This window comes from Clarias gariepinus, chromosome 7, assembly GCF_024256425.1.
Source record: "Clarias gariepinus isolate MV-2021 ecotype Netherlands chromosome 7, CGAR_prim_01v2, whole genome shotgun sequence".
Taxonomy (NCBI): domain Eukaryota; kingdom Metazoa; phylum Chordata; class Actinopteri; order Siluriformes; family Clariidae; genus Clarias; species Clarias gariepinus.
In genome coordinates, this window is record NC_071106.1 from 9,095,153 (window position 1) to 9,114,188 (window position 19,036).

Consider the following 19,036-nt stretch of genomic DNA (forward strand, 5'->3'; position numbering starts at 1 on the left):
TGTATGGTGGACAGATCAAGGCTTAATAATAAACTTTAAAAAAAATTATATTTTTTAATGAGCAGTTCTGAAAGTAAAAATTATCTCTATATAAAACCCCTATTGCACTAGTGCACTTATCCCAGTGTTCTTCTATTGTTTGAATACCATCAAAGTAAAAAGTTTTCTCAGTATGCCGGAACCATAATCTGACTACCTGATTCACCTCTGAAACGCTGGCCTCCCAGGAACTCCTTTAATGGCCCAAACATGAGAAAGTAGTTGTGACAAGTCTTATCAGGTGACAGGACTACATTCATAGAGGCTGGTATAACAGTTTTAATCCCATTTTAACTGACACATCCATGGATTGTGTTCTCAGTAATTCATTTAGGTACTAGAAGTAAATAGTCTAATTATTAAAAGTAAAAATTTACAGAATGGAAAAAAAATGGAAGAAATCTACAATTTCCTGAATGCTTCTTGGATAGATTTTTTGCTTATTGTCCTTGCTATTTAAATGAAACATGACATAATTACAGATTTAACAAAAAGGGAACAACATATGACATTAATAACAGTTTCATGCCTTTAATGAAAATCATGTGATATACACTATGGCTCAAAAATACTGGTTACAGTAATAGTAACAGTAAGTTATTTATTATTAGTAGATGTGCCCACGACTTCAACTGCATTTAGGAATTTAATCGCACACTCATATTAAAAATGTACAGTGCCATTTGTTGAGATAAACTAATGGTATTTTTCAAGGTCAATGTTTTTAATAAAGACGTTTTCAATTTAAAATTCAGATTAACACATCTTCTTCTCCTGTGGGCCGATTGCAATGAAACAAAGCCTATATGTTACCTTAAGCCCGACCAAATACACCTGTAAAAAAAAACATGAAATTCATTCAGTAGGTTTAACATGATGTGTGCACAAACAAACAGACTGATAGACAGACAGACAAAAAAATCCAAATGTTCCGTGTTCAAAGCAAGTTGATGTGTTCTATTACTCGTCTTACGACCCCCGAATTATCTTTGTAAAGTACAGACATGTCAACTTTACAGATTGATTACATGTTTATAGATTACTAGAATCTTTTCACCATGTTTTGACTAGCCATGTGTCTATTTGTGTGTTTATATAAAAACTCTTCAGTTCACTCCCAGGTTTCCTTTAGAGACTTTGTTCTCTATAACACCCTGATGACTTTAACATGGCTGTATAGTTTATCGTCTGATAAACTGCCACACCGATGAACATAGTGTACGTGTTCATCTTTAATGCAGAAATGATCCCTAGATCCAGTTATGCTAAAACGCATCGGTGAGTGGATGACACTTATACAGGCTACTCCTGCTCCCTCACGGACTCTCTGTCAGATGCAGTGGGGTTTATATTTATGTTAATTCGTTCACCAGATGCTTTCATTCAAAGTAACTTATGGGGAAGTAGAAATTTAATCCAGACATTAATCTGAGTTTAAGGTTTCACTCAAAGGTCCAACAAGTGGCTCTTTGGCAGTCCTGGGATTTGAACTCACAACCTTTCAGCAATCCTTAATTTCTTAACATTCTATACCACCAGACTTGTGTAGGTTCAGTAGTCACAGTAAGATCATTCATTCATTCATCTCCAATACCGCTTATCCACACAGACCAGAGGGGGGATCAAACCCTCGACCCTGGAGGTGCAAGACAACAGTGCTACCTACTACGTCACTATGCTGCTTGATAGAGAGATCAGTATTATTACTATATTATTCACTTTACCTGTCAGTGTTATGGATGATCAGCACATTACCTGGATTTTTTTTTCTGGATCAATAGATTAGATCTATTTATTTATCTATCTACCTTTATATTATCTGTCATAACTCTCAACTACATTTAATTCCTTTTGATGTAAACAATTCAAAGATTTAATCTTTCTATTAAAAAATGGGTAGTCTTTTAAATCTATTTAAGTTCAGTTCCATTTAAAGTAGCATTTTGTTTTGATGACATACAGGGATGTACTAGTGACTAGGATATGGCACTTTTGCCACAGTGGTTCGGGTTCCATTCCTTGGTCATGGAATCTTCCCAGCATGGTGTTTGCAGGAGTGCACTCTCAGTGGTTGGCCCACGTCCAGATAAATCACATCATAAAAAAGGGCATCTGTTTTAAAAACCTGTGCTAAATCAAAAATGCGGACCTGGTTTTCTGCTACCCCTATTGGAAGCAGTTGAAAGAGGAACAACAACAAAGATATAATTTTCAAAAAATATCCGCACATTTCTGAAACTACAACTGAACTATGTATAATTTCATTCGTAACATTTTTAAAATTCTGTAAATTGTACTATAAAATGAGCGATCTGTGATTGATCAGAACATGTCACTAATTATGTTTTTAGAATAAAATAATGTGATAAAGCAATAAACAAATTTCAATATAACTATCCAGTAACTGAACAGTATCTGCACATACTGTATGGTGTAATTGTGTACATATGCACATCTGGTGAAACAAGCCTTAAAGTTAATTATTAATTAATTACTTTATCCTGGTCAAGGCCACAGTGAATCCAGTGGTCTATCAATATAGGGTTGGCCTCACCTACACAGAAAAACGTATACTGTACGTACACAATATAAAATTTATTTTTACAGGTAGTCCCCAACTTACAAACATTCAAGTCACGAATTTCCGCAGATATGAACAGACCGTGGTTCTACTTCTGATTTAATCATGGAAGTAGCTCATGTATATTGTACAAAATATACACTACTGTTCAAAAGTTTGGGGTCACTTTTTAACTCCATGATTGTTCCTGATTTTTATTCCTTTCTACACTGTAAAGGAATGCTGAAGTTGTCCAAAAAATGCATTTATCTTGATATTGAGATGTTTCTGCTACTTCTGCTCTGTAAAGACTTCATAACGCCTCTAATCTGAGGTGCTGTTAATTGGTCATTTTTCAGGCTGATAACTCTAAATGAACTTCTCGTCTGCGGCAGAGGTAGGTTTTGGTCTCGCCCTCCTGGGACGGCCTTCATGAGAGCCAGTTTCATTATGGTGCTTGACGGATTTTGCTAATGCACTTGACAATACTGTTCTTGCAAGAACTATTACAGAAAGGCTGACCTCTGTGTCTTAAAATAACAACTAACTGTTGTTTTTGTTGTTGTTATGTAATTATCTAATTCCATATGTGTTATTTTATAGTTTGGAAATCCCCAGTATTGTTGCAGAACGTAGAAAATAAATCACTAAACAAAAACACAAAAATTTGCAAGTGACCCCAAACTTTTGAACGGTAGTGTACGTATATGTCTAAAGTCTGATTGTATGTGTTCCTTGTGAAGGGTGTGGGAAAAATGATTCAGCCTCACCGGTTTCAGTGAATCAGTCCGGGAGCAGGATCATAGAAAATGGATGTCCTATAAAACTGTCCTGATGGTGAATAATCTTAATTTCAGAAAATTCTTAACAAAACACAGTTCTGAACTTCACAGTCCAATGCAGTGGAAAACAGCTCTGAGACAAAATGTCGTCCAGGATTTCTTTCACGATTCAAATGCGCAGTGACAACACTGTTACATTTGACATGCAAACTTAATTTCCGTAGGCACTATTATGGTTTTTGGCCACATGATGGCAGTGTGGGGAAAGGGGAAGGATGTAGTCAACTGGATTGGTATGCTTTACATTGTATTTTCATGTAGAAGCCCTATAAGACTCACTTTGTCAGACTTAAGAACAAATCGGACTTATGAACGTGCTCCCGAAACAGAACTCGTTTGTAAATCAGGGACTTTTCCTTTACTCATGAATGTTCATAAGTGCATTCTGTGCACTTGATGCTCATTTGTAGTTTTTATACAGTATCTTCAATTTTTACTTAAGTAAGTACATTCTTCTTTAGGTTAAAATCAAATGACTAAGATTATTTAATTTCTTACTTTACTAATTTAATTTCATTGTACATTTTAGGTCATTGTGTGTAGCATGAAGCACTATGGTACCACATTTGCAGCATTAGACCGAATCTGAGTAGAAACTAGAGCTTTATACAATTCAGAATTTCTAACAGCAGTTATATCATCAATAAACAACAGTCACCCCCTTCCACAGGCAGATATACAGTACATGCCCATGCCAAAAGCCAGCATCCATCACAGAGTCTCACAGAACCACACCTAGTCTGGCCTTTCTGTTCTTGGGTGTTCAATTTCAATTTAATTGTTTAAATTAAAGAAATGTGTCACTGTCCAAATACTTTTGGAGCTGGGGAAAAATCTGACCACACGGTTATTAATAGTTCCTTCATTTTTACAAATGTAATTTTAAAGCAATACCATTTATGTGAATGTTTTATTTGAATCAGCTAGAGATTTTAATACTGTTCTCGTAAAAAAAAATATTAAAAGCAGTATCGTTTTCTTACAGCCCAGCCATTTTTTTTCGCTTTTGGTACAGTTGACGGGGGAAAAAAAACACTTCATTCATGAGAAATATTCTTCAGGATGAGATTAACACTAATTGCAGTTGACAGTTTGAGAGGCCTCATGCTGTCTGAAAATCTTTTTAGTCTTTTATTCCCCTTCATCACTGACCACCTCAGCCTTTTAAACTTTTTTTGTGTTTAACACATTGAACAGTAATTGTCTTAATTTATTACGTGCTGAGCTACGCTCTGAGTCCTCTCTGCTAAATGATTCTCGAGTGGTGCATTTGGACTGGAGCGTATTTCTCCACCTCCCTCCTTCCTCCTCTTTTACCACCAGCTCTCTATCCCTTGTTGCTCAGTCCCTCCATCCCTCTTTTTTTTTCTGAAGGACACACAGCGTGCACACATCCTAACTGATTTCCGGTGTATCTTTTAATTTCATTCCATCCTCTTTCTTTCCTTTTTTCCCCTCCAGCTAGTCTGTGTCTAACACACAGATTACCTTCTCTCTCATCTCCTCTTGATTTCATATACTATCCCTCGTCTCTCACCCACAACCCTCCCCACCAACCACCACACCCCCGTTCCTCCAGCAGGACCTCCTCTCTCATTTTTAGCAGCTCATATTTTTCCTTGCACTGTGCGGGACTGTTTTTGTCATGCTGCAGCATTTTTGCTACTCACAGACACAGAAGGTGTAGGATCTTGTGTCAGTGTGTGAGCGCGCGATGATGTTCGACACTCTGAGAAAGTGCAGTGGATGAGGACGCAGCAGGAACGTTGCATATTTCTGTGGATAGCTGTTGTGCTGAAAGAGCCACTATGCTCTCGGCTTTAGCCCTCCTGCTGCTGCTCTGCCTTCATGCACATGTGCTGCCCTGGCCGACTCAGGTAAGTTTCCTATCAGTGCTTATCACAGATGCACACCATGATGCACAGATGTTTAGTTTTATTTTTTTTTAATGACTACCTTCTGTCTGGAACTGAGTGTAAATTTCTAAAAATTTGATTCACCCTATCCATATGTGGGATATATTAAGCGATCATGTTTAGTTTTTGTGCTCGGAAGGCATGTTTTAGTCTCTGGGGATGGAAATCGCGACACGATATTATCATGATACCTAGGTGTCGATTCACTTTGTATTGCGATTACGTAAGTACCAATTTTTTATGTATCAAATTATTTTTTCCCAGATTTTCTTACAATTTGAAACAAACAGCATATAGTTAATTTCTACCACACGGGATGCTGTACTGCATGAACACACAACCTGTATGATTATAAAGAAAACAGCGACACTTTACCACCTTAAAGGCTAACATATGCATTAAAATTAATCTATTTTATAGTGACTCTGGTGAGACGTTTATTGCTACACAATGCAAAAGAATCGCACTTTATAACTGCGTCTATTCCCGCATCTCTATTATTCATATATTTCTATAATCATTTCTGTACACTCATTTCATGGTTTATACTATCACCATAATGACAAGACATGGTTTTCTTTTTCCACAGTTTAATATGGTCTAATATGGGATAAGTACGTCCAAAATGTTATACAGGGCAGCTACTTTCCTTCATTCGCATCACATCTGGCCCTCTCATCATCCTTGGGCTATGTAATGTACATAAGATTAAGTAGATGTGGATTAAACTTGGAGGAGTGCTGGTATAGCAAAATAATCAGCGAAGGAATGGTGTGGTTTTATTTAAGCGGAAAATGTATTTATCTTATAAAACATACTGTATATTCATCAATATAAATTTTTATATATAAATTGTAAACTGGACATTCTTACATTTTATTCAGTTATACTAAGATGCAATGTTGTGTAATGGTCTTAAAATAACTTAGTTATTATTATTATTATTATTATCACTGTTATAGCAACAATAAACAGATATTTACTGAGTAGCAATTCATTTTACAGTCTCTCGAAGTATTGTTTTGGAGGTTTCTCTTCATCAACAGCACTTGCCATGCCTGTACACCTTTATATTTATGCAATTAACTAATCAGCCAATCATGGGGCAGCAGTGCTGTATACAGATGAGCAGCTTCAGGTAATGTTCACATCAATCATGGGAATGAGGAGAAAGTTATTATTTTTAATAAACTGTTATTTTGATAGTGGCATGATTGTTGATGGTAGACTGGCTGGTTTAAGTATTTCTCTATCAGCTGATCTACTGGGATTTTCACACAAGCCTTTTTTTGTAGTAAAGAATTTAGCATGCATGTGCTGTAGTATGCATGTTTTCCCCATGCATGGTGGGTTCCCTCCAGGTAGTCTGGTTTTCTCCCACACTTCAAAGACATGCTGCCATAATTGGTGTTTTCCAGTTGCACACATGCACATGTACACATTCTACTATTCATCCATCAACCTGTGTAGTCCCAATGGTGACTTTATGGCAACGATTGGACCTCTGGTCAACATTCACACTGGGAACAGCAAGCAATCTAACCAGAGTACCCGGAGAAAACCCACCAAACATGCAAACTTCATGCACACAGACCCAAGGTGGGAATTAAACCCAGACCCTGTAGGTGCATGGTGACAGTGCAAACCACTAAGCCACTGTGCCACCTAGCTATCTATAAGCCCTGCTTTAAGCAGTGTCTCAGACTGTCAATGTGTGCATTTTATAGAACGTGTAACTGGAAATTCTGAGCTTGGAATTACTTTGCAAAGTGATAGTTTGGAAGAACAAGTTTGTTTTTTTGTTTTCTGTATGCCCAAGCTCCAAAAAATGATGTTTTAGCAAAAATCTAGCCAGAGGTTATAAGTGATAATAATCAGTCAGAATATATTAACATTACCAATAAATGTATTTCTACGGTCATGGTTATATATTTAATTTAATATTAAATCTGTATGACTAATATAAAGCAAATTCAACTATAATTGCTTTTGTAATACAAGTGGTAGTCATTTACTGTTGAAGGTGTGAACATATTGATATTAGATATTATGTGCTGAATTCGACACTGTCTACTTTCTGCCAAGGTCTCTTCTTGATGTCGACTTTCAGCAGGAGGTTTTCCCGGCTTGTTCATTGGGGATAGACATCTATATCAATGTTTCTATAATTGAGTAGAATTGAACCTTTGTTACAAAGCAAGATGGAGGGGTGTTTACTTTTTATGCTACAGTATGAGTTACAGTTATGGTTAAATAAGGAATACCATTGTCTCCATGCTTACTTTGATGTTGGTGTACATTACTGATCGCAAGCGATGTAGAACCTCATGAGAAAATTTATTTTTATTTTAAAAAATCAGTTTGACTTACAGTATGATTTTACATTCGATTATAACACTGTTTAATCTAGCTCATGGTTAAGTCAATGGAAAAATTAATTTCATAATGACCAAATTCACCAAGATCATTCATACTTTACTTTTTCACTTCTGAATCCTAACTTAACATCTCTATTAAGTCTATTAATCATCACCTTCACCCATGTTCAGTTATGAGATGGATTGTTTTGATCAACTTTGAACTTTTGCTAAACCATAAACCACGATGCTCTGTCAGCTGCATCCTTCTCCTGACCTTGCCCTGTCTTTTTTTTATTTATTTTTTTAGGTTTTTATTGTTAGTGAGCATGTACTGTAGTTTCCTGTTATTTGGCTTCCAGAAATGGTTTGACCCTCCATGTTGTTAAGCTGTCACTACATCCCACACACTGACTGATCTATAAGCTGAGGGGCCACCAAAATGCCATTTCACGGTTCTCTTTCTTTCCTTTTTTAACCTTATAAAAACATATCATGCTCTGCTCTCTTTCTGTTTATTCTGATATATCTCTATCAATATATATATCATTAGCATAGGAAAGCAGGAACTAACCATTACAGAGTAAAGTAGCACATATATTCTTAGAAACGTGATACATAGAGATGACCTTTGAGCTTACGCCCAAGCGTAGTGTGGGTTTCTGAACAAGCGTTTGGGAAACCCGACGCCCATAACACCAGTTGAATCAACACTGTTCTGGCTATTTTAGCTCATTTTATTAGCGCTGTGTGTTTATGTTGTGATGCTAACCTTGGCCTCATGCCTCAGAACGTGCTTACGAGGGATTGTTAAAGTTCTCAGGTTGCCCTTAAGCCTATTTGTGTATGTGCATACACTGTATGGATCTGTGATGATCACGCTAAGGTATAGTCCTCTTCCACTGGAGACTTCCTGTGCGCTCACATTCATCCTCAGAAGCCTAGTTAATCTGCATCGATACGGGATGTTTGAATCGACTTTGTGTAAAATGTCCTGAATTCACACGAAGGCTGATTTACTGCTTTCCAGTGGTGCCTTGTGTTTCTTTTGGCAGCTCCGCGCTCGGACTACCGTTTTGGTTATAACCCCATGGTGTTCTGTGTCTTGAGTTACACAGATTAATGTAAGAGAAGATTTTTAGCTGGTGTGAACAGGGCTACTGTGAGTCCCGGCAGTTAGCCTGTAAAGGTCTATGTGTGTATTGTATAGGGATATTCAAAGTAGCACAGCAAAGTCTGTACAGCAAAGCCAGAGTTCCCCGGTTTAGTTTACACCACAATTTCCCCAAAATGCTAGATAATTCTGGGGGAAAATATTCAGTGGAAAATGAAATGTCCACTGTGTCAGTGTGATATGTGAATACCCTCTCTGACCATATGTATACAGGATCACACAGGCCCCGGAGCCTATCCCAGGATACTTGGCGCAGAAGGCGGGGTACACCCTGGACTGAATGCCAGTCCATCAGAGGGCACACACACACACTCACAATGTGGGAAACCCACCAAGCATGGAGAGAACATGCAAATATGCACACTCACCCCAAGATGGGAATTGAACCCGGACCCTGGAGGTGCAAGGCAACAACACTAACCACTAAGCCACCACGCCGCCCATAATTGCTCTTAACTATAGACGTGTACAAGACTCTTTCTGTAGTTCTCTATAGTGAGGTTTTGCTTTTTGCTGGTTGGTTAATTTTTCTAAACTTATAGACATACAACCAGTAATTTACCCCAGCCCCACCATACAGCCTAATTTACCCCAGAGCAACCCTGATCAAGCAGATACTAATAATGAATGAATGACTCGCATGTAGATACTGTGAGCATCACCTTTTTTCCAGCTTCATATCTTTTACTGCTCACTTGAATTAGATGACTTTAACCCAAACATACCCCCAACCTATGGCACTAATACATTTCTAAAATTCTGTTTTACATATTAATTGAGTCTGATACATTCATCCCTTCACTTTCTATAGCGCTTATCCTGTACAGGGTCGCGGGAGGTCTGGAGGCCATGCCAGGAGACTTTGGGCACTAGGCAGGGGTTTAACCTGAACAGGGTACCAATACAGTACATCACAGCACACACACACACTCTCATTTACACAGTATAGGAAATTTGGGAACTATTTCGCTTAATCTGCCTGTCTTTGGATTGTGGATGAGTCCCCAGAGAAAATCCACCAAGAACAGGGAGAATATGCAAACTCCACACACAGAGACATGTTATTAAACCCTCGACCCTGGAGGTGAGAGGCCACAATGCTAACCACTACGACCCCAGGTGAAGAAGGTGAGACCTTTAGCTGTAACATAGCGTGTAATGTAGCTGAGTCGCAGATGTCTTACATTCAGAAGAAAGATATTTTAACATTCATCTGACATTTGTATGTTACATTTTATAAGTGCTGTAGTCTAACATGTAAGTTTTTAAACCTAAGTAACCTAGAATTTAGTCCATTTGTCCATAACATATGTTTGAATCACTTTAAATAATAAATGCCTAGAAGCTAAACAAGATGTTAGCAAACTGTATCCAAAACAGGTGCTGTCTTTTTTTTTTTTTTTTCATTAAAAGTACTAAAGATTATTTTTTACCTCCTTATGTGGAGGCCACATGCTGTACAAACACCCATACACACACACACACACACCGGTTTTGTTGTTATATTCAGTTTCAGCTGTCGCGTCATGACCGGTCTCTTTAAAGTGCAGCGGGACAGGAGGAAGTGCAAAGAACGCATCAATGCATGTGTCATTTTTATTGTCATTCGAACAAAGCTGGTATGTTTAACCTTTTGTGACTGTGAAAACCGATAGTCTGTTTGGACGAACAGACGTCTGACATTTTTCGGTTAATGTTGCATTTTATGCTTCTCCTGATTTTTCTTCACAATGAACGCGGCATGTTTTCCTTTTCTCATTTTTCAAATGCTGTCCTTCTCACGTTTCTCGAACATCGACCTCCTAGTGTTGCAGTGGCTCCTGTTCACCTTATTCTGCTCTGTAAGGATGAAATCTGCAGTACTGGCAGGAGATCATATGGGTTGGGATGGGATAGCTGAGGTTTTGGGCTCCAATCTTAGCCAAACCGCACAGACTTCACCAGGTTTCTCGATCATGCTGGAGCAGTAACTGGTAATACTGTGAGTCTCAGCTACAAGGGTTGTGGACTAACAGGAATATCTATAAGAATTTTTAGTAGTTGGTGTAGTGTGTGCCATTTCATACAGTATTTTACCTTTACAGTGCAGCATTTGGCTTTTTTAGTTTTTGCAGAAATTGATTGTCCTGAAACTTGTTAGAGTTATTCCTATAGCGTGAAAAAATAAAAAATTGTGAAAGAAGCCCTATAATTTCACAAAATAAACTCTACAACTGCCCCTGTTAAACCTTCATCCCTAAACTGCTTAGATTGTTAGCTAACTTTACATGGACAATATTTCTTCAGTCGATTTGAAATCATTCGGTCCGATTAGAGATTCCAACTTAACTGTTTACCAGGAAGCTGATCTAATAAGATGTGCATTTACACATTGCTCAAAGCATTTATTCAGATTGTAACTTTTTTTAACATGTGCAAAGTGGTTCTGCCTGAACAGGGTACCAATTGATAGCAGGTGATATAACCGAAGAAGAACATATTTCTCCAGCTTCATCATTTCATTCACCAACCTTTTTTTGAAACTTCTTCAATGTTACAATTAGTTACAAGAACTTAGTCTCATCTATGATGGGTTAGATGATTTACTACGTGGGAACTGTAAGCCAGTCAGTGCTCCTTCCTAATCCAGAGACCCAGTGAAGGATAGTAATGGGACGTTTGGATCATGTTAGTGACTCAGTTCTTGGAATTTCGTTCATCAAAATGAACAAATCTTTTTCAGTTTCTTTCTTTCTTTTTTTAATGTCATAAAATGTTACACTTTCAATAAACAGACCTCCTACACATCTACACACACACATTTTGACTATAGTTCCAGTACTAAAAATATCACAATGCAGCTAAGGACATATGATAAACAGAATGAGCAGTTCACTGCATAGCGTCTATGGAAGTCACGTGACAAAAGAACGAACAGACTAAAAGACTGAGATGAGATGAGATAAACCGCTCAATTCTGTTTTCTGTACATAACCTGCCAAGGTTTTGCAATGCTTTGCGTATGCGCGCCCAGTAGAAGATGAATGAAACACTCTCTCTAAGACTAATCATTCTTCTAAGTCACGTTAAAGACTCGTTAAAAAAGAACGAATCGTTCATGAACTAGTGGAGGAAAGTCTGTAAAGTAAAGACTGAGGAAAGACATTGTTTGATAATTAGGGTTAGAAGAATTACCTTCCAAAAAACACCACGTATAGTTACACCACCTAGTGTCTCCCCCATGTGGAGCAAATATCCTGCAAGACCATTTTCTATCTGTGGATGGGGTGTCAGTGCATCACAGAGCAACCTCGAACATCATGAGCTGTAACAGGCAATGGTATCTGCCGCTCTACCCTGCTGCCTACAACATCAGTTGACTACAGTAGTTAGTCCCCTAAAACACAAAACACTTGACTGTTTACTTGCCTTGCACCTACCACTATTCCATGCTTTTAGAGGGGTTGTTTTCAAATCTCTTCCTAACTAATCAACTTTTTTGTCTTTTTTTTAATGATATAATACTTGGGTTAATAATCCTGGTTAAGAGAATTGATGGCCGTGTTAAGGTCCTCCATACTAGGGAATATTAGGAAGGAAGTTGTTAAAGATCTAAGGAAAGGTTGACTTGACCCTTCGCCCAGTTTGTTAGTCCATAATTAACAGCTGTGATCATGAGATAGCAATATTTATCATAGATCTCTTTGTACGTAACTCTCTACCAGTAAATACATGTTAGTGTAATGTTGTGTTGCAGTGTAAAGTGTGTACAGTAGAAGGATCTTAGCTAAGGTCTCCTTTTCTGTTCTATATGGATGGTCACATTTGGCCATCTGCAAGTGCAGCCTCTCTCCATGCATAGCTTCTTACAGATGGAAGGAAACTGCAAAGTCAGCAGTTCTTTGATGCTTAAATGCTTGTAATGAAACAAATATGGGATTGCACTCTCTTTTCTCTTTTATTCCATCTCCAGTTGGGAGAATATCACAGGGTTATTTAATTTCCATCTTATATCAAGCTGTCTTGGTGTACGTTCAGCTTGGTAATAAATGCTTGGCTGGAAGTTCAGGTAATGGGGGATATTGAATTTCCAGATGAGCTGATCCTGTTCTAGATCCATTAAACTTCCCAAAATGTTTACTAACTACAGTACTTCCTGCACTGTCACGTTGTCTTTTGTTTTCCTATTAAGCTACTTCTGCTGCTACTTAAATAGTTGATCAGTTAACTACCTCCTTCATTAATTAGTTTACTTAGTGCCATTATCATTGTTTATGGAGACACTAGAATTTAAAGTTTGTGCCAGTCTTCAAGATTCATAAACAAGAACAAATTTACATTTTCACTGGACATACGTCGATTTTAAGGTGCCAACGAACCATCCTGTTTTATCTCAGATGTACTCGTGGCAACAAATGCATGATGTCTTAGTCAAATAAAAAACTATAGGTTTTATTTATTTTCTATATCAAATGTAGGTGGTGTTTTCATTTATTAATTCTCCATACCGCTTATCTTACCTAGAGAGTGTTTCAGGGAGCCCACTAGGTGAGGGACACCCTGGATTGGGTGCCAACTCCTTGAAGTCAGTAGGACACAAACAATTACACACTACGAGGAATTTGTAAACCCCTACAAGCCTACCTGGTACCTGGTGGAAACCCATAAAGCATAGGGAGAACATATAAACTCAGATTAGAGGTAAGGTTTGAACCCCCAACCCTGGAGTCATTTTGCACCCTCTTCGTTTTTTCTTGATTTTCTGGCTTGGATGTTGTTAGTGAGCCTGCCCTATCTGCCTCTGGTATGGGCTGTGCTGGAGAGGCCACCTTGTTTGCCTCTAACTTAAGCTGTTCTAGAGGGCCACTCAGTTGGCCTCTGGCTTTGGCTTTGCTGTCCGTATTTGGAGGCATAACTCAAGCAATAACCTTCCTCCACCCCATGTCTATGAATCAGTCTACAGTATATGTTCCCAGCACAGCTTCCGTAGCAGTGACCATAAATATGTCTCAATTAGATACCTAAAGGGAGATAATCAGACCAAAAGCCAGCTACAGTCTTGCAACTACTTACAGTGGTGTGAAAAACTATTTGCCCCCTTCCTGATTTCTTATTCTTTTGCATGTTTGTCACACTTAAATGTTTCTGATCATCAAACACATTTAACTATTAGTCAAAGATAACACAAGTAAACACAAAATGCAGTTTTTAAATGATGGTTTTTATTATTTAGGGAGAAAAAAAATCCAAACTTACATGGCCCTGTGTGAAAAAGTAATTGCCCCCTGAACCTAATAACTGATTGGGCCACCCTTAGCAGCAATAACTGCAATCAAGTGTTTGCGATAACTTGCAACGAGTCTTTTACAGAGCTCTGGAGGAATTTTGGCCCACTCATCTTTGCAGAATTGTTGTAATTCAGCTTTATTTGAGAGTTTTCTAGCATGAACCGCCTTTTTAAGGTCATGCCACAACATCTCAATAGGATTCAGGTCAGGACTTTGACTGGGCCACTCCAAAGTCTTCATTTTGTTTTTCTTCAGCCATTCAGAGGTGGATTTGCTGGTGTGTTTTGGGTCATTGTCCTGCTGCAGCACCCAAGATCGCTTCAGCTTGAGTTGACGAACAGAGGGCCGGACATTCTCCTTTAGGATTTTTTGGTAGACAGTAGAATTCATGGTTCCATCTATCACAGCAAGCCATCCAGGTCCTGAAGCAGCAAAACAACCCCAGACCATCACACTACCACCCCCATATTTTACTGTTGGTATGGTGTTCTTTTTCTGAAATGCTGTGTTACTTTTACGCCAGATGTAACGGGACACGCACCTTCCAAAAAGTTCAACTTTTGTCTCGTCGGTCCACAAGGTATTTTCCCAAAAGTCTTGGCAATCACTGAGATGTTTTTTAGCAAAATTGAGACGAGCCTTGATGTTCTTTTTGCTTAAGTGGTTTGCGCCTTGGAAATCTGCCATGCAGGCCGTTTTTGCCCAGTCTCTTTCTTTTGGTGGAGTCGTGAACACTGACCTTAATTGAGGCAAGTGAGGCCTGCAGTTCTTTAGTTGTTGTCCTGGGGTCTTTTGTGGCCTCTCGGATGAGTTGTCTCTGCGCTCTTGGGGTAATTTTGGTCGGCTGGCCACTCCTGGGAAGGTTCACCACTGTTCCATGTTTTTGCCATTTGTGGATGATGGCTCTCACTGTGGTTCGCTGGAGTCCCAAGGCTTTGGAAATGGCTTTATAACCTGTACCAGACTGATAGATCTCAATTACTTTTGTTCTCATTTTTTTCTGAATTTCTTTGGATCTTGGCATAATGTCTAGCTTTTGAGGTGCTTTTGGTCTACTTCTCTGTGTCAGGTAGCTCCTATTTAAGTGATTTTTTGATTGAAACAGGTGTGGCAGTAATCAGGCCTGGGGGTGACTACAGAAATTATACTTTTAACTGTGATAAACCACAGTTAAGTTATTTTTTAACAAGGGGGGCAATTACTTTTTCACACAGGGCCATGTAGATTTGGAGTTTTTTTTCTCCCTTAATAACATAATCTTCATTTAAAAACTGCATTTTGTGTTCAATTATGTTATCTTTGACTAATAGTTAACGGTTTTTGATGAGCAGAAACATTTAAGTGTGACAAACCTGCAAAAGAATAAGAAATCAGGAAGGGGGCAAATAGTTTTTCACACCACTGTATGTAAGCTCTGAAAGAATGTTCATGTAATGTAAAAATGTTTATTATTTCTGTGTCAGAGTGAAAACAGATGTGTCTCATATGTTCAGAGTTCATGGATCTATTGAAAAGTGGTGACGTGAACCAGGATTATGATACAGAGCTTCTGCTTCAAATAATTGTATTTATGGGCATAAAGAAATCATTAGACATAAGAAGGCATGCACGGAATCGTTGTAGACCCCTGATCTTGATCATGTTTTGTAATATTCATATGCCAAACAGTATTTACTGTATCATCTCTTTTCTTTTCAACTGGAAACCATGGGGATTTAAATTTTTGCATCCAATCCAATATGAGTGAGAGCGCCAAAGAGCCTGTACTTACTTGTAGCTAACGCAAATTGTTTTGAACTTGCTGCTGATGATTACTTCAGTAAAGATTTTTCCCTTTTTAAAGCTAGAAATAAAATGTCTGGTGCATTCACTTGTTAAAATGAACCTTTTGTGTTTCTGCAGACAACATGACCAGCCGGTTCAGATATTACACAGAGAGCTACATTACTGTAGATGTTTGGTGGTTTGGCTGTCTTTAGATGAGACTTAGCCACCATGGCTGACTGCGGAAATCAGACAGTTTCTGTAATTCTAATCACGACATGTCTCAGATCATTGACCTTTTCTTGTTCACACATCGTAACCATAAACTCAGCCACCCAGACACAGCAAAGAGCTCATATTCCAGTGAAACGGTGGAGCTGTGCCAGTCTGATAAAAAATTCGCACAACCTTTCTTTTTTGCTTCACATGTTGCAAAGTGTACCACATCTGACACTCTCATTTTAATCTGCCAGTGCGGGTGACGCGGAAAGGTTCTGCGTGTGGCTTTTCTGTAAAGGTCGTCTCATACTTCTGAGATGCATTGAATTGAATTAAAACAGGGCAATTTGCAGTAAATTTAATAACATTTTCACTCACAAGTCAACGATGAAGCCCACTCAAACCAAACATTAGTGATCTGATTTAACTGGTTCATCTGATCATACAAGGATGTTTTCTTTTTGTTAAACATTACTAAGCTCTCCATAGCATATTTTATTCATGACTTTTATTAAATGTAGCATGAATATTTATAACTAAACCACATTTGCATCAAAATAAACATATCAGTCTTTTCTTAACCATTTCCCAACCACCATCTGAGTTGTGCCTGATTTTACCGTGGACACACAGACACTACTGCTGCTTATTCCAGCAGTAATGGTGAGGAATGCGCGAGGGAAGTCAGACTGCCCGCGACCAGCAAGCCGTCTAACCGTCTCCAGCTGAAAGTGGATCTCGGGGAAGGTTTAACTCATTACTTCGGTTATTGGTAGTTCTTCTGGAGCCTGACGGTGTACCACCACCCACTGAGAGCAAATCGCAGGGACAGAAATGAGTGCTGTAAGGTCAAACACGAGCACTTCAGGTCCGGGGAGACCAGGCAAAAGAAGAAACTATTAGCTTCTCACTCAAGCTGTGTGCCACTGAGGTTTGTTTTTACGATAAGATGTCTCGATTTTGATGGATTTAATAGAGCAGCAGAAAGAATCTTGTTTTACAAATGTTTAACAGGACCTGTTGTATGTTGACAGGTCCAAAGGATTTATTTTCTATAACAACAGCCTTAACATCTGGCTGCAAGTCAAATCACAGGTTATGTTTAAGGCAATTTAATACCTTATATATACTGTACATTTCCATAGTACAGTAACAGCTCTTTAATAAGGTGAGGTTAGATAACATCACCTGGATGACTAAGAATCTTCAGTTTTTTTAAGGATTATAGAGAAGACATGCCACATAAACTTTATTAAGACTTCATAAACATGTAATTGTTGTAAAGCAATGTAAATGTTATGTAAAAAAAAAAGTTTTTATTTTTAGTTTTACAATGACAATAAAGACATTTCCCATTCTATTTAGCATTTATGAAAGGAGTCTCCAATACCATGATAATCCCGGCAGCTTAGTCACAGAGAGCTTTCCAGCACTTGCTGGAAATCCTGTTTTTAAAAATCTGCATGTCTACAGTATGTCATCACAATGAAGTGTTATATGTTAGAGTCCAAAAATTATTTGGTTGCAAACTGCTTTTCAATCTCCTGGCCAATCAGACCACAAGCTGAGGGCAATAAAGAAAACCAAACATGGAGGAAAAAAAAAAACATATCTACACCATATTTAATGGAAATATTTTATTGGTAATATTGCTATGTTGATAGGTAACAAAAAATTATATATTTTAAATATCACTTACTCTTTCCTTTTTTTTACGCTCTCTGGTATAAACGCCAAATGACTCATATCAACTGACCCGGTCAAAGGTATAAGCGAGGCTCCTGATAAGTCTTCAGACTCTAGCTTCTCCTCAGAGAACCTGCTAGTTTGGTTCAGGAGTTCCACCTGATGCCACATATCTCCTCCCCTACTAAATAGTTCCTGGACCAAACTCTGTTTTCCCTTGGCTGATAGTTAGCCAGAAGGTTTCTGTATTTATGACCACCCTGGCTGCAGGCCTTCTGTCCTGCTAGTAATCATTTGCTTAAGAATTCCCCTTGATCAACCATGTCCAGAAAGCCTCATTCTTTACCCCTACCATCTACTTTACCAGTGGGCTGTGTTGCTTCTTCTGCTTCTTCTGCTATAGAACTGAGTAGTCACCTCTACAACGAAGGGTTTGACCGAGGAATATTTAAAGTAGATTCCATGAAGTTCTTCTGGATGTGGGCATCAAAGACTTTTAAGCTCATTTTCTCTATTTTCGGGTTTGCCCAATATATCTGGCCATCTCCATTGTTATCTGATCTAACCCACCATCAGTGGTGATCAGTTGACAGCCCTACTCCTATTTTTACTCATCTGTCCAGAACAACCGCAGAGTCAATGTTTGATCTTAGGCCTATATTATTCAGCTACCAGGTACACTTGTGGATCACCCTTTGTTTAAATATGATGTTCGTTAATGCTTATCCCTGATAAGCACAGAAGTCTGATAACAAGACACTACTTATGTTCAGTTCAGGCAGATTGTTTCTTCCAATAATCACCATCCAGGTTCTTCCTTAATTGCCCACATGAGCACTGGCGTCCCCCAAGAGGACAATAGGACAATTCCCCACGTAGTCGTCCAGACAACAGTCAGTAGCTTCCTCTGAGCAACGGAGGTGCATGGAGGTGACCATCTTGTTCTCAGGGGTAAAAGCCAATGCAGCAGTGCTCAGCTGAGGGCTTAGCTCTATTTGTTTTTCGTTCCTTGACTATTTTTACTTTATTTATAAAAGGGTTACATGTCCTCTTTGCTTTTTGTGGGCAAACAAATGGAAAACTGAAAATGTTTATATACAATATAAGGGGCCTTGAAAGTATCAGAGAAGAGCCAGTGCTGTCATTTACTGTATACTTCTGTCATATGCATTTTTGTTGCCTATGACCAGTCTGCGTAACTGTGATTCCTTA

At 38.5% G+C, this 19,036-nt stretch overlaps 1 protein-coding gene across 2 annotated transcripts in view; it reads left to right on the forward strand.

Moving 5' to 3' along the window:
• The window catches only part of adamtsl7 (ADAMTS-like 7), a 53,954-nt gene that overhangs the window by 23,911 nt on the left and 11,007 nt on the right, over positions 1 to 19,036 (forward strand). Inside the window, exon 1 of one of the 2 annotated variants that reach the window (XM_053501148.1) lies at positions 5,013 to 5,318. The exons of the other annotated variant lie outside the window; for it this stretch is intronic. Within the exon in view, the coding sequence (XP_053357123.1) occupies positions 5,250 to 5,318 (69 nt within the window). The 5' untranslated portion in view covers positions 5,013 to 5,249. Of the gene's footprint in view, positions 1 to 5,012; positions 5,319 to 19,036 lie in introns of those variants that run through there. 2 annotated transcript variants of the gene reach the window in all.